Genomic DNA, 15,200 nt, shown 5'->3' with positions numbered 1-15,200 from the left:
GGGGAGCCCCGGCGCCCCCGGGGTGGCGGGGCCGGGCCGGGCCGGGCCTGGCCGGGCGGCGCTTTGCGCGGCGGCCCGGCGGGGGCGCTGCGAGCCCGGCCTTGCGGGGCTTTGCGCGGCGGGCAGCGAGCGGCGGCTCCGCCGGGCCCGGCCGGGCAGCCGGCGGGTGGGAGCGCGGGGCCGGCGCCTCCCGCCTTTCCTCACCGCTTCCCGGAGACAAGGGGGGACGGCCGCCCCCGCCGAAAGTCCCGCTTCCCCCTCCCCACTCGTCCCCTCCCCGAAGGGTCGCCCTTCAGCCGCCAAGGTGCTCGGTGACCCGCGGGGGAGCCGCCGCCGTCGGTCCCGCCGCCCCGAGGGCGCTGGGGGGCAGCTCCCCGGGCCGTGCCCCCTCGGCGCGGTGCCTCTCCCTTGCCGGGCGGGAACGGGCTCTGGCGAGGCGGCCGGGTAGGGTGGGGAGCGGGAGCGGCCCCCGCCGCTGCCCGGCCGGGCTGCCTTGCCCCGGGCGGTGCCGGGCCGCCCCCCCGCGCCCCCGACGGGTCGGGCAGTGGGGCGGCCGGCGGCCGAGACCGCAGGCTGCCGGCGGAGAAAGTTGCCGAAGCCTCGGGGAGAGCCGGGGCAGGGGGCTGGCAACAGGGTGACGGGCGCGGAGGAGGAGCGGGGAGCAGCCGCACCGGAGCACCGGGAGGAGCCGGAGGAAATCTGCTGACGGGTAGGGGAGGGGAGGAAGGAGGACCCGGAGGGGAGCCCCGCTGCGGGGTACCGCGGGCGGGGGGGGTGGGGGGCACCGCCAGCAGCCGGGGGAGTGCCAGTGACCTGTCGCAGATCGGCTCGTCCGCCGCCAAGCCGCCGCCGCCGGAGGATGCACGGAGCGCCGGCTGCCCGCCCGCCGCCGCCGCCTCCTCCTCCTCCTCCCGAGGGCGGCTGCGGGCAGCGGCGGGAAGGCCGGCAGGGATAGGGGAAAGCGAGGAAAGTTGTGCGGGGCTGCGTGCCCCGGGGGGGCTGGAGGGCACCGCCGGCAGCGCGGGGAAAGTGCGCTTGGAAAGCAGTTTCTGGGCTCGCTGCCGGCGAAGCTCGTTTAACCATCATCCCAGGGATGAAGGGGAACTGGGAAAGTAACTCGGAAAAGTGAGTGGGATTCTTATCTTTTTTTTTTTTCTTTTTTTCTTTCCCTCTTTTTTTTCCTCCTAATCCGAAAAGACTCGTTTAAAAGGAAAGCAGAAGCCGCCGTGTGCACCCGCTGCCGGGGGAGCTACGGGAGAGGAGGGCACTGCCCACCGGCTCCCCTGCCTGGGCTGGCGAGGGCGCGGGATCCTGCGCTCGGTTCTCCCCCAGCATGGTCGTGTACCAAAGCGGCTACACATAGTAAACAGACTCATCATGCGACAGAGCGCAGGAAGGTGAGACAGAAACAGAAACTAACACTGAAAGGAAGAGGGAAAAAAAAAAAAAAAGACAGCGACTGCGAATTACTTCCAGAGAAAGTGGGTGGATGTTGTGCGGCGGCGACTTGGGATTTTAGGGGATGCACCCTTACATTTTGCTCCTCTCTAGTCCGAGCCTCCCTTCTCCGGTGGCAGAAGGCGGCTGTACTTGGTGGTAAGAGAACCGGAGGGGCTCGTTCAGCAGTGCTTGCGATACCCTGCTGATCTGCTTCAAGGATTTTCTTTTTTTTTTTTTTTTTTTCCCCGGTGGATGTTGGTTTCTTGACCTTGATTTTGAGACCTTTTAGTCGCATCGCACTTTTTCTTTCGTGTTTTTATTTCCTTTGGCGAGGAGTGGGAAAGGGGGAGGCTGGCTTCGGTGCTGAAAGTTGCGATCGTTATTATTTTGGAGCCAGCATGTGCACCAACATAGTCTACGAGTGGCTGAAGACCCTGCAGCTCCCCCAGTACGCCGAGTCCTTCGTCGACAACGGCTACGACGACCTGGAGGTCTGCAAGCAGATCGGGGACCCGGACCTGGATGCCATCGGCGTCGCCGTGCCCCACCACCGCCGCCGGATCCACGAAGCCGTGCGGCGGCTGAAGGAGGCGGACGAGGCGGCGGCGGGGCTGTACTTCACCCTGGAGCCGTCGCCGCCGCCGCCGCCCCCCGCCGCCGGGCGCTGCCCCCCCCGCCGGCCGGGGGTGCAGGACGGGGCCCGGCCGGGGGCGGCCCCCCGGCACCGCCCCGGAGGGCGGCGGGGGGCGGCCGGCGGCGGGGGGGGCCTCGCCGCCTACCCCCGGCTGAAGCTGAAGATCATGATCCGGGACAAGCTCATCCGCGACGGCATCAACCTGAGTAAAGCCCCCTACTCCAACAAGGTAAGGGGGTGCCGGGCGGGCGCTGCCCCGGGAGGGGCCGCGGTCCCGGGTGTGGCGGGGCGGTGGCGGCAGCCGGGCAGCGGCCCTCCCACGGGCAGCGCCTGGCTTGGGGGACCTCCAGCTGGAGGCGAGCGGGCCCGGCAGGGCCTGCAGCGTCCCACCTCGGCTGTGACCTGGTGCTGAGCCTCCCTCCTGGGCCGGAGGCGTTTTCGGAGGGAAACACGGCCGGGACTTAGCACCGGCCAGGTGAGAAGAGGAGTGGGGCCATCGCTGGCCAGATCCACCAACGCTTCTTGGCTTGATGTGGACCTACAGGGTGTGCAGCATTGCGCTGTGTTGCGGATTCACCTCAATATTTTTTTTTTTTTGGTCATTAACCGGTTCTTTTAGTCCAGTCTAGTTTGGGGCATGAAGGCAGAAACTGACAGCATGGTCTTAATGGATCGTGGGCTTCTTTGTCTTTCTTTTCTGTGAAATTTTTCCATTGTGTTGGAGAGCGATGGCTTCTCTTATCTTTTGTTAAAGGTCATCTTTTAGTCTCAGTTTCTGTTGGCTCATGAAGCCAACATGAGCCATGAGCTGGCTCAAGAAGCAAGAGTGATGTGGCTGGAGGAACAACTCCTTGTGTTGCCTCGATTTAATTCCTGGAGGATGGTGGTGACTGGTGAATGTCAAAACTATTCAGCAGCCGCTCCAGCGCAGGTCAGTCTATATCCAGGACACGCGGTCTGCTGAAAGGCCAGAAAAGTGCAGGTCTCGGAAGAGTACATTTCAGTTGGATGAAACCTCAGTATTTACCTAATTCGTATCTTCTGAAAAGGTTGAAAAAGAGTAATGTGGTTTGGAAGATAGAAATTGTTTTGTCTAAAGTTTTCTGTAGGTTTCCTGCTGAAAACATCATATGCAGAATAAATAAAACTCTAGAATGAAATGGATAATACCATGGAGCAGAAAAGGATTTGTGAAAGAAAATAAGGTATTATAATGCATGGTTGCTTCAGAGTTCAGAATGAAGTGCTTCAGAGTTGCTTGATGGCACAAGTTGCCTGTATTTTCTTTAATGAGTTGAAGTGAGATTTTTCGGAAGGACTGAGCAGTTGCAGTTGACCTTCAGCTTATGGGTACTTTTTACCTCTGAAAAGCTTATGAAGGTGTGAAAGCAAGGTGATGGGGAAGTCTGCAGGTCTGGGTTTGCAGAAATGTGAGGAATTAAAATTGAGAATGAATTATCTGCTATGGGGGGACCTAGATGTGAGGATAATGAGTAAAATTCAACTTGGGTAACAATGTGGAGGTGCAGATAAGACTGATAGGACAGTAAGTTTCTGGACGGCAGTTCTTTAATGGCTTCTCAAGTACAGCACGGTTGACTGGATTGAGTTATTTGTTCTCTGTTCCTGAAACATCTGGCTGATGACATTGTCAGAGACAGTGTATCAAATGTGATAGGACAGTTGCCAAATCTAACAAAACATCCATGAACATCTAGTCTAAGTACAGCAACTTCTAAAAGTTACTGTATCATTTTGGAGATTTTTTTTTTTCCCCTGCCTTTGAAGTGATACATCATTGGACTGACACCCTTCTGAAATTACCATTACGTGTCTTATATAAAAGAACTTCTATGAAAGTTCTTGCTTATCTGCGTAGCTGCGGCACATTACCCACCTCCATAGCCACATTTCACTTCTTCCTCTTGACATTGCACGTGTATGTTCATAGTCACCAATTCCGTCTTACCAAGTGGATCCTCTACCTTCTTTCTTCTAGACCTCCTCCTTAAAACTGTAACATTTCTAACATGCCAGCATATGACATCAAGCGCATTCAAATCTTTGGCGTTGATTTCTTCTTTAGCTCACCTTATTTTAATTTGATGGGTCTGATAATAGTGTGGATTAACTGTAAGGGCAAGCTCATTTTACACAGAAAGCGTCACTCAGCTTTAATTGGCTTGAATTTAAATGCAATATTTTGAAATAGAAAGAGGAACCAAGCTTACTTTCCTAGTTTTATTTTAGCCTGTGGTGTCAAATGTATTTATTTTGGATGATAAATGCATATAACATCATTTTTTTTGCAGTAATAGAAAAACTTTCTCCATCTCCTCAGTGTGAATCACTTCACATCGTAGCATGTTGTAAGAAACCATAAAGCTGGCAAGATTTGAGTGTGTGTTGCTCAACACGTTATTCTGAATGCCACCCACTGCAGCAATCCATCTCCAAAACGGCTTGAAGGGAATAGCAGAAGATCACGTCACTGTACTTGTTTAGAGCAAGAAAAATGAAATACCGTATTCTTTCATTTGGGAAAGAGCCATATTATAACAGCATCTCTTAAAAAAAACCAAACCAAAACAAACCCCAAAACTTTAGAAAATTTTGGATATAATTTAAGCAACCTGTACAACCTGTATTGTACTTTTTGTAGAGAATGTGCAGTGTACAGACTTCTGCATGTCAAAAAGAACTGGATGTATTCTCTGCTGTGCACAGGATTAAAGAATCATCTTGAGGTTTGTATCAAGTTTTTTGTCTACATTTATCACATGTCCATCTACAGATGGTCACGTGGATATGCTGGAGCAGGACACTGGACGCTGACCTATCTGACATCTATTTGCATTTCTGGTGCTGCTGAGCTGCCAGTTAGCCTTCTGCTTCCCTCCATGGCTTACATGGAGAAGGCCATCACCTCTTCCTCTTAATATGTGTGACTGGAAAGTAGTATCTACGACTGGAGGAGCGTGCTTCTCTGTGTATGTATACATAGATGTGTATGCATTTTACTTGTTTCCTGAATAATACTTCATATGTCCAGTTATGTAGTTCTCAGACAATTTTGGAGTTTTATTTGAAAACGTCCCTGAGACCTGGAAGTGCTGCTCATCTGCCTTGTTTATAGCCTGAGCTGTAGACATGTCAAAAGATCAAAAACGGGTATTGAATTGGGATGTGGAGATGTTGAAAGCATTCTTTTGCTGACAGAGTGGGAAGGATACCCATTGGCACGGTGAATTTTAGTTTAACTTGGTTTGATTACAGTCGGTAGAAATGACTAACAACTACTTAGCAGAGCTTAATATAAATCTCTTAAAGATGTGCAAACTTTGAATTGAAATAATGTGTGTGGGCAACTTTAGACACTAAGAATTATCACAAGACATCTTGATTATTTCCATGGGGAATTAAAACAAGGCATCACCTCCTCAAATTGCATCTTATATATTTTTCAGGCAAAACCCAAGGAATATAACTGTAACTGAGGAGAACTCTACATCAGTTTTTGTTCCATGTTGGTAATGCACATTAATACTCAAAGCCTTCTGTTTTAGTGTCATGCCTGCTGTTGCTGGCCGACAGCCCTAGAAGTCTCAATATATCTAGGAAACATTTTGTGGAGGTGACGGGCTCGAATGCTCTTCAAACAAGAACCCGTGGTACCTCTGTGAGTCAAGTGAAACACCTGTGTCATCTCAAAATATCTAGCTGCTCTTAAAAAATCCTCCTTGATGGTTGTAATTCTGTCCTAGATTAGGAAATCAATTATGCCCAGTGTAGGAATAATATTAATGTTATTTTGCCATATAGAAGTTTGAGGGGATGGGTCTGATGGAGAAGGAAACCAAAATGAGCAGCCCCCCAGGTTTCAGTGAAGGTGAACAAAGGAAAGCACAGCACTGATCAGAGGAAGTAGGGCCTTTGTCTCCATATGGAGACACTTCTTGCCTTGGTGGGCTTGTTGCAAAATGGATTATGTCCATGCTGGGTTTGAGCGGGAGTAATGTCACTAAATGTCACTGTGGTAAGGAAGCAGAGGAGCACCAATTTTGTCAATATAAAGACAAGCAGGGTACATGTGGAACATGCCAAGAGAAATTAAGTATTCTATTTATCTTGAATATAGATTAAGTGACATTTAATAGTTTACTGGAATTTCATTACTATTTCTAATTGAAACAAATGGCCTGACTTGTTTCTTGAGGAACTTTATTCAATTTTTCATCTGCAGAGAATTGCAAATACATTAAAAATCACTGAAAACATACATGCATTAAAAGCTCCCACACCAATTAAGATGATTTGCTTAGCCTCAGTTACACTCACGTAGTTTTCAGTGTTTATTAGAGAGAATAAAACTGTAGTGTGGCATATGTATGTGTACGTGACCTCGTTGTCACTCACTGTGCTGTTCATGATTATCAGCATGCTTGGAAAGCAAACACTAAAAATTCAGCTGCACTGAGGTCCTAATCTCAAGAGTTCAAGCAGATGTAGAAAAGCAAGAAGTCACATCCAAGTGAGTATCTGCTTAAACACCCAACCATATTTTTTTTAAGTTCTGTGCTGTATCATCCGATGTGGTTCTTGTTAAAACTTTGTTTAATCCAGTACAAAATGAGGAATATTTCACATAAGTTAAATGTTAAGAGGTAGAGATGCCAGCAATATTGCTTTGAATACACTGGTTCAAGCTGAGTCTGGGGCTGGAGAATGTAGTCAGCACTTTAGAGATCTACAGAAGTGAATTCAGTGAATTAAAAATATTGTGCTTTGAAGAAATGGCAACACTCACCCATACTAGAATTAACCTTTTCGAAAGACCTGGCTGCTTTCGAATAACTGCATCAACTCTGATTAGCAGAGCATTCTCAAATATGCCTTGGGGAAAGCTGCCTATTGACAAACGTACTAGTGCATTAAGTAGTAACAATATTTTCATGGCAATAAATTAGCAAAGCTACAGGCAATGTTCAGGAAGTGAAAAGGTATTTTATATAAGAAACCAATGAATTTGCCTTTGACTTCATAACTCTGTTTTCTTTTAAAGAAGCTATAGCACCTCATATACTGGGCAGTTGTTTCAAAGTCCTAATTTATTAAACTCACAGAAAACAAATTGGAAAAGATCTTCTTCCAATCAGACTATTAAGGCAAAATGTTGCAGAATATGAATAATACAGTACTATGCCATATTTGCATTTGAATTGTTCCTGAATATTTTAAAGTGTATTTGATCTCCTCTGGTAACGTTGGATGTAAATCTTCCTGGGTTTCATTATCTCCCAGTTTTGAGGGGAGGAGGATCCCATTAGGGTATATTAAAGGTGGAGTCCTGAGAGAGGGTAGTGTCAGCTCCACAGACTTCTCGCTCCCTTTCTACAGTCGTGCTCAGTTCCCCAGTGTATTTTCTCAGCTCTGGTTGCAGTGGGGGCTGGTGGAGGAGAAGGGGAGCGTGTGGCTCCGAGGCACTGTGCTGGGCTGAGCAGCCTGGGGGATCTTTCCTTCGGCCTCCAAACAGATCAAAGTTTGAAGGAAAAGCTGGACTTACAGGTCCCTGGCAAAAGAGAAGTGCCTGCCCTCTTGTAGTTCTCTCAAGGCTTTTTCTTCCCCCAAAGAACATGATTCGGTCAGACGTATGTGGTGCAAAGCTGAACTGAACTTTCTCACATAATGCGGGGGTTTGTGTGTCTGTGCTGCACATCCGTATGGACAGCACCCGTGGTGCCGCAGAAGTTTAACTAGCAGTTTCACGCCTGCATGCCAATATACCTTTCTGGTTTTAAGTAAGTTTGGTGATCGTAAGTCTTTCTGAGATGAAAACACATTTTAAGGAAAATATTCCTGTTGATACCTCCACCCCCAGAGCTTCTGTCTCTGCCATATGTGGGATGCTGAAGCCCATACTATTATGCAACCATGTGTGAGGAATATCAAAGAAGCCAAGATAATTTCTCACCAACAAAGTAATCTTGTGAACCATGCTTCTAGTTTTGTTTATGACCAATATCACTATCTCACATATACCATAATATATAGAGGGCAGCTGTGTCCCTGATTTCAGATGTGAAATTGAAGAATCTGCCTGAAGTCATGAAAAATTTTAGATGGACAAAGTATTGGTACCTACTACTGCAATGTCTTTTTCCATTGCCTTAGGACTAAGAGTGAACTTCCTTATGTGTAAGTAACAGAAAAGTGATCAAGGAATAGCCAGTAACTTGCCTATATGGCAATTAATTATGCCTGTTAATTTTGCCTGTTAGTTATACCCTGTGTGCATATATCATTATGAAGGGTCCCCATCCACTAAGGTATATAAATCCATATGTATAATCAGAAACATACAAACAGCTATTACAGAATTTTTGAAAAGTGCAGCAGAGGGGTTTGAAGTGACAGGAATATTGTTATGGCAGATTAGGAATGTATTTATTGTATCACTTACAGGAGCTCACTTACTGGTTTGAGACTCTTCCAAGCAGGACAGGATGGAATGAGTTAGACTAGACTGGTAGGTTCAACTTTTAAATTTCTTGCTTTGTCAGTTTGAATGAGCCCCTTTGCTTGGCGTTTGACAAAGCTATCTGGTTCAACCTCTTTGTCTAGGCTAATATGACATCTCATATTGATGTGCTTATCTTGACAAATGTGGTGGCTTGTACATGCTGCAGGAATCGTCATTTATTAAAAGAGCGCGGCAGTGCTATGTTTAGCACTGCTGTGTTATTTTGGGACCGTCTGTGCAGCAGGAAGGGGAGAATCGGGTGAACCTTCCCTGACACTGGCAGTCTGTGAGCTGGGCTGGCCCAAAACCATCTCCAGGGACTCATCCAGCCTCTTTGGTTTGTTCCTTGCAGACAGTAGTAAACTTTTCTTACTGCAAAACAAAAGAGAAGTGGTGTGTCACGTGAAACACAAGTAGAAGGGCCTTCAAATAGTATCGTGTCCTGGTTCTCACAAACTCAGCAGGATGTGAATGACAGTGATACGCGCCTCTCACGGGAGCCTTGCTCCTCCAGTTGGTCTCATTCCCAGTGAAGTCAGTGGGGGTTTTGCCAGTGATTTCATTTAATGCTAGGTTTGGCGTGAAGTGTTCGAATTTAAATCAGCTAACAAGCACGCCCTTACTGACTGTAATTGTTGTGGTGGGTGAGAACAGGATGACATGAGATGAGAATGATAAATACAGCAGTAGCATGCAAAACAGAGAAATCAGAACTTTTTCAGAGCTTTAAGTATCACCATTAGCAGATTGACCAGCAGCAGGGCAGACTTCTGAACATAGATCTTACAGGTTTATGCTAAAATAAATATTTGGTAAATATTCTCTGAAATCTACACTAATGTATATTGGCTGGAGTCGAGTACACCTAGTTGTTTACAGCTGTCCCCTCAGTAACTTAAAATCAGGGAGAAATGGCAGTAATAGATAGCAAATAAAACTTACAGAGGGGTACAAGTACATGTCTCCCACAAGTTCTTTTTTCCCAAGAAGAATTGTGTTGGTTTTGAGGATCCACACCCTGAAGCAGGGATGTGGTGTTATCACTGGGTATGAAGTCAATTGGAACTCTATGAGGAAATTAAGTCTGTTTCTGATGTCTGTGCCTCAGAAACAACACAGTAAATTTGGTGTGGTTAAGAGAAGAGTTAAAAAGCTGGAAAAAACCCTTGCCTTTCCATCAGGGACTAAGAAAAGCTTGTACTGTTTTTTTTCCCAGAGTTAGTTAAGTGGCCACTTGGCCATCCTGTCACACACACGGAAGGAAATATTTTTATTAGCAGAAAAAGGCATTGAGAACTTCAGTGGCTGAGAGCTGGAGCTAGGCTATTTATGCTGTGAAGAAGGCCAAAAGCCAGTATAAACCAAAAGCTTAATAAGTCAATATTCCAGAGAGAAAAAAAAAAAAAACAAAAACTGGAGTTGGTGCCAGTTCTGCATCAGTGCCCTTGGTCTGTGGATAGAGATGTTTGCTGGGAGTGACTCTCCTGCACTAGCAAGCTCCTGTCCCTTGGGCTCCACATCTCCCACCTCTGCTGTCCCAGAGCCCTCTGTGTACCCCAGAGCTACCCGTTCCCTGACTTCTCCTAAATCATCTCCCCTAAGTCTGCCTCAAGGCACACTATCTTCTTCCCTAAGAGTAACCTCTTTGCCACCCAGGAATGTACATCTTTTGCCTTAGGACTCCTTAACCTTTTTCTCCCCAATCTACATTCACTCAACAAAGCTGAGGAGTATTAATCATGATCTGCTTGGGTGGAAAGACAGAATTGATGCAGTGGTACCTTTTTGTACAGTTTGAGACAATGCTGAGCCTTTCTCATCCCATCCCATCCCAAGCCCTGTATGAGTTTCATTCCCTCTCCTTCTTCTGCTGCCCCAGATCCCCAGGCTGCAATCTGGATCCTCCTCCCTCCTCTCCCATGCCCTGATGAGAAGGAAGCTTTCTCTCCCACTCAGGAGAGGGGGGCCATCACTTCTCTCTCCCTCACGCTCAGTGCCCCCAGCTGCCTTCCCATTGACCAATGCATGTGGCTGAGCCCAAATTGTTGCCTCATAGAGCCAAAGTTCTAGACTTTGATCCTAAAAATTTTGATCTTAAAACTGCCACAAGCTGCAGTTAGCCAAAGTCCCTCCAGTCCAAGTTCTGTGGCAGAGAGCTATCTAGTAAAAGGAGGATATATTAGAGCTTTCGAACATATGTATGGGTCTGACTTGGTCTTTTTGAAGCAAGACTGAATGTATTGTTAGAAAAAAGAAGTTGTAACCTCATCAAAAGTTATGAGGTCAATGCAAAAATATTGAAAGATTTTTTGTCATAATTCTTTAGGGCTAATAATGTGATCATGATAATTGCTTCTAATTGCAGCGTCTCTGAATTCTTGTGCAATTGTTTAGTGGTTGCCAAAGTGTTTTTCTTCAAATTTCGTTTAAAACTGTTCTCCTTCTAACTGCTTGTGTTGTACTGCATCACGAATTTTTATACAAATGCATCTCTGATCCTTTGTATACCTCGTAGTTAAGGCTTCCCGCTAAATATTAGTTCATGCTATTAGTTTAGCAGAGGTTTTTCCATAGCTAGGGAGTGAGAAGTACCAGAATAAAGAATCATCAAGATTGTCCTTGAGAAGGATTCTTACACATCCTCCTGTACTGGTTCCTAGGCTAAAAATTTCAACCTAAAGATGACAATGAGTGACTATTTCAGTCTCTGAGTCTACATTCTCTCTCATGCCAGACCAAACATGACAAGGAAATCTCATTTTAAAACACTATGCTGAAGAAACTCAAAGGTTAGTAAAGAGAGCTGTAGAAAGGTTAAGGTGTTAACGTTCAAAAAAGGAGAAGAACAGAAAATGAGGAAATGTGACTGAAACTGTACCAAGAGATCTAGAAAAAAAGTAATTTTGATTTCACCTGCTTTGTTATTTTCATGTGAAGAAAATTTATTAGACTTTTGCTATGATAACTTCTAAAGAAGATTTTGCCAAGAGAGTGTTTCAGAGGGAGGATTTTCACATACACTTGGTGTTTACACAGTGGTAAAAATAATGCTCTGTAGCTTGTAGAGTAAGATGGAGCAAGAGGAAGTCTGACAGGAGTACCACTAGCTGGTTTCTGTCCAGGTCTAAAAATTACAGTAAGGACATACTTCATGCAGCCAATGACAAGAAGTAATAAAATGTGTGTTTGTCATTGCCAATAATGTCAAAACCAAACAAAACCCCCACAAAGTCACTTATTTTTTATCTGTTAAAGAAGTAAGATTGGTGTCCCCAGCAAAGGTTATACCAAAATTATAAAAAGTTGACTTTATTTCCCATATTTGTGGTCTAGAAACTCAGTGTTTGAAGCAGTGTTGAAAAATTCTCCTTTCAATAGTTCTTTGGGTCCTGATGCAATTATCCCCCAGGAAAAAGATTTTATTATTTTTGATAGAAAACATGCACATGCTGCATAGTGAAGGGAAGGGCACTAACTTAATTGCTATCAGGTAGCAATAGAAATAAGCTGAGCCCGGCTTGCTCCTGGGTACTGCCAGGCTGGGGGCCTCAGTGCTCATTTATGTCTATGAGTAGCACTGGTTAAGACTGAACTAGTCTGGGATGTTTTTCCAGTGGAGTTTAATCTGCAGTACCTCTTGTTATAGGTAAGTTTTATGCATATCAATTAAAGCAGAGATTATCATAATTAGAGGTTGTCTGAATCTGTTGTTGAACTTTGCTTGTACTGATACTGTAGCAAGTATGTGATGGTGTGGGTGCTGTGCATTTTTTTAAATATTACATCACTTATAAAATTGGGGGTTTTTCCTGGGAGCCTTCAGTAGCGTGTATTAATTCACCTAGTACTAATTCACCTATATAGGAAGTTGTAGAGGTCTGAAGTGTTTCCCTAAGGAATTATTTAATCTTAGAACTGGAAACTTACTTAGAATTTATATTTTAAACTTATGTATATTAAAAAGAACTCCTTATGCAACCACTGGATTCATTAAATCAATTCCTATGGTGCCTAACAGGAAGTAAGCCATTGCAGTATATTCTTCCTGTGTGTGTCTGTGATGGTTTTGGAAGGAGCACAGACTTGTCCATGAGAACTAATTGTTTTCATAGAACTTGTTTTATAGATCTTTCAGTGGCTGAAATTGATGTAATGGTTAATAGTATTGATCTAGATTTGGAACATAAGGCAGGAATTCCTTTTTGTTGAGCACACTTCTTCCTACAGGGATAAGGAAATGAGCATCATTCTTAATAAGAAGTAGCTTCCTACTTACAATGAATATGAATTTAATTCAGGGTAGTGAAGGAATTTCAAGAGCTTATTTTCCTTTTCTTCTCCTTGTCTCTTGTCATATTTACCATGGAAAAATGTCTTTCTCTAATTTGAATTTGCTATATGAGTGGACAAAACCAATTTAATCCTTTTACTTAACACTCTTACTTCATAACCTTCCTTTTTTTGTTCTTTTTCCCTGACAGTTTGTGCAGTATGGATATACACTCCATGTACTTGATAGTTTTCAGTTCCTAAGTGTCTAATTTTAAATTTTCAAGATGTGCTATTTTTAACTGAACCGGTAGCATTGTTTTTCCTTCAAATTAAGCATGGTATTCAAATTCTGTTGTGAACTTTTAGAGGTGGTGTCTTAAGAATGTTTTTCAGATTTTCACCAATACTTTGCTTCTTTAGACAGTCCTTCCCAGAACCTATTTTGGCTCTTTAGTAGTACAAGCTTGCCTTTTTTTTTTCCTCCCCCACTGCCTTACTATTTGCTGATATATTGTTTTATTTCTCTGGCTCCTGAAAAAAAAGATTTAAAAAATATGTTCTAAATGGCATAGCTTGCGACCATTCCTTCTTTATTTTAATGTGGGTTTGTCTTGCAAAGTGTTGCATTTACGAAAAGAACCCACCAAACTTTTCTGTAGACTCTTTCAGGTAGCTACCTGAAGAGTAATTATCTACTCTTCATTATGTATATCACACAGACAAGGAATAATATGCTAATATTTATGTTTTTTATATTACAGAGTTTTAGGGGCATGCATAAATATTTAGGTTTTAGTTTTAGGGATTTTTGTAATGCTTTCTAAACAGGCTGCTGCACTGAATTTTCATCTTTGCATACCTTCCTGCAGTCTGTTCACGAAGTACTTGAAAGTGAGACATGCAGAATATGTAACTGAAACACGTACGTTGGTAGGTAAAGAACTCTTTGATATAAGAGGAAAATTCTACAGTTTAAGCAGCAAGTGTTATCAGTAACCTTTTCTATAGTAGGATTTTCAAAAGTAAAAGCATGTTCACAACAGATTCTGGCAGGTACGTAGGCTCTGACCCTGCTACCCCCTATCGTGAAGGTTGGTGGAAATGTTGTTATTGATTTTTGTTGGGAACACACTGAGGCTTTTGCATAGGACGTACAATTCTGCTTTCAAAGTATTAAATTTAAAAATATGATGATTATGGCTTCTGGTTGAAACCTTGCCTTGATCTAAATGGCTTTTTAAACTTATTAGCTGCTATTTTCATGAACTGGTAAATGTCCTTTTTTTTTTTTTTTTTTTTTTTTTTTTTTGAATAAGCTGCTGAGGCTGTGGGTGCTGCCCCCCGTTACTGTTACTATCTACATACCATTAAATTGATCTGTACCTCTTTTCTCTCTTAGTTCTTTTTGTTCTTGCTTTCTTCCCCCCGACCCCTTTCTTTTTTGAGTTTGGAGGCTTGTGAAGTAAGGCTTAGCCTGTCAAACAGCGTGGTGAAATTCTGGATGGCTTTCCATTTTTCAGCTAGAAGTAAGGGAATAGAAAATGTAATCAGTAAGAATGAGATGCTTTTTGGTACATGAAAAATATTTAGAAGGCAAAAAAATGGAAAAAGTTGATTATTGTGCTATAATTATTTCCTGATGCTGGATAGCCCTTTCAAAAGGATTTTTAGCCTATTTGAGAAGAGTAATCCTATATGTTAATTATTGGTGCCTTACTGGGCTTAAACTGCCTGGGAGGAGCCAAACTTGGAAAGGAGGTATGAGCTGCAGGAAAGAAATCTCAAGAGGAGCCAGATTGAGAAAAAGGTTTTTAGACTGACAGTTTCTATCACCTTGTTCTGGCACTAAATGCCCCAAGGAGGAGATAACTTTGACTTTGATGAAATGGTGGGATTTGTTTGGAGTTGGGAAGATGGTTCACTTACATGTTTGGTCAATTGTAAAGGTGGAAGTTTGGCAGACATTGTAACTAATTTCATGTTCTTTTTTCAATTGAAAGTGATGTGTTGAAAAAGAGTTGCTGGCTGGCTGTACATACATTCCCTCGCTTCAGGATCTCTGGTTTCTGCTTCCTTTTCTGATAAACACACGTTTTTAGACCCTGGAAGTCCATTGCTTTTGTCCATGTAGACCAGTTTATGTCAGCCTGGAGTTGAAATAAAGGCATAAAAGAGTACGCGAATAACACTCTGAGAGTGTTTTCTTTCTGTATTCCCAAAACTGTGTATAAAGAATACTTAAACCTTGGGTTTCCAAATACTGTCAGTGTCTTAAATACAAGAAAAATTTGGAAGAGAAAAGCATTATTTTTTTTTTATATAGGTTCATGTTTA

The 15,200-nt window shown here is 44.2% G+C and overlaps 1 protein-coding gene across 3 annotated transcripts in view; it reads left to right on the top strand.

Moving 5' to 3' along the window:
- Nucleotides 1-239: 239 nt before the first annotated feature.
- LOC142054850 (SAM and SH3 domain-containing protein 1-like) overlaps nucleotides 240-15,200 on the top strand; it is a 565,973-nt gene continuing 551,012 nt past the window's right edge. Inside the window, exons 1-2 of one of the 3 annotated variants that reach the window (XM_075087979.1) lie at nucleotides 240-304; nucleotides 1,198-2,303. In XM_075087979.1, coding sequence (XP_074944080.1) covers nucleotides 1,839-2,303 — 465 coding nt within the window. In that variant the 5' untranslated portion in view covers nucleotides 240-304; nucleotides 1,198-1,838. Of the gene's footprint in view, nucleotides 305-478; nucleotides 710-1,013; nucleotides 2,304-15,200 lie in introns of those variants that run through there. The other 2 variants (XM_075087978.1, XM_075087980.1) reach the window with 2 other exon arrangements.

This window comes from Phalacrocorax aristotelis, chromosome 3 (assembly GCF_949628215.1).
Source record: "Phalacrocorax aristotelis chromosome 3, bGulAri2.1, whole genome shotgun sequence".
In the NCBI taxonomy this organism is placed as follows: domain Eukaryota; kingdom Metazoa; phylum Chordata; class Aves; order Suliformes; family Phalacrocoracidae; genus Phalacrocorax; species Phalacrocorax aristotelis.
This window is presented reverse-complemented; position numbering and strand designations above follow the sequence as displayed.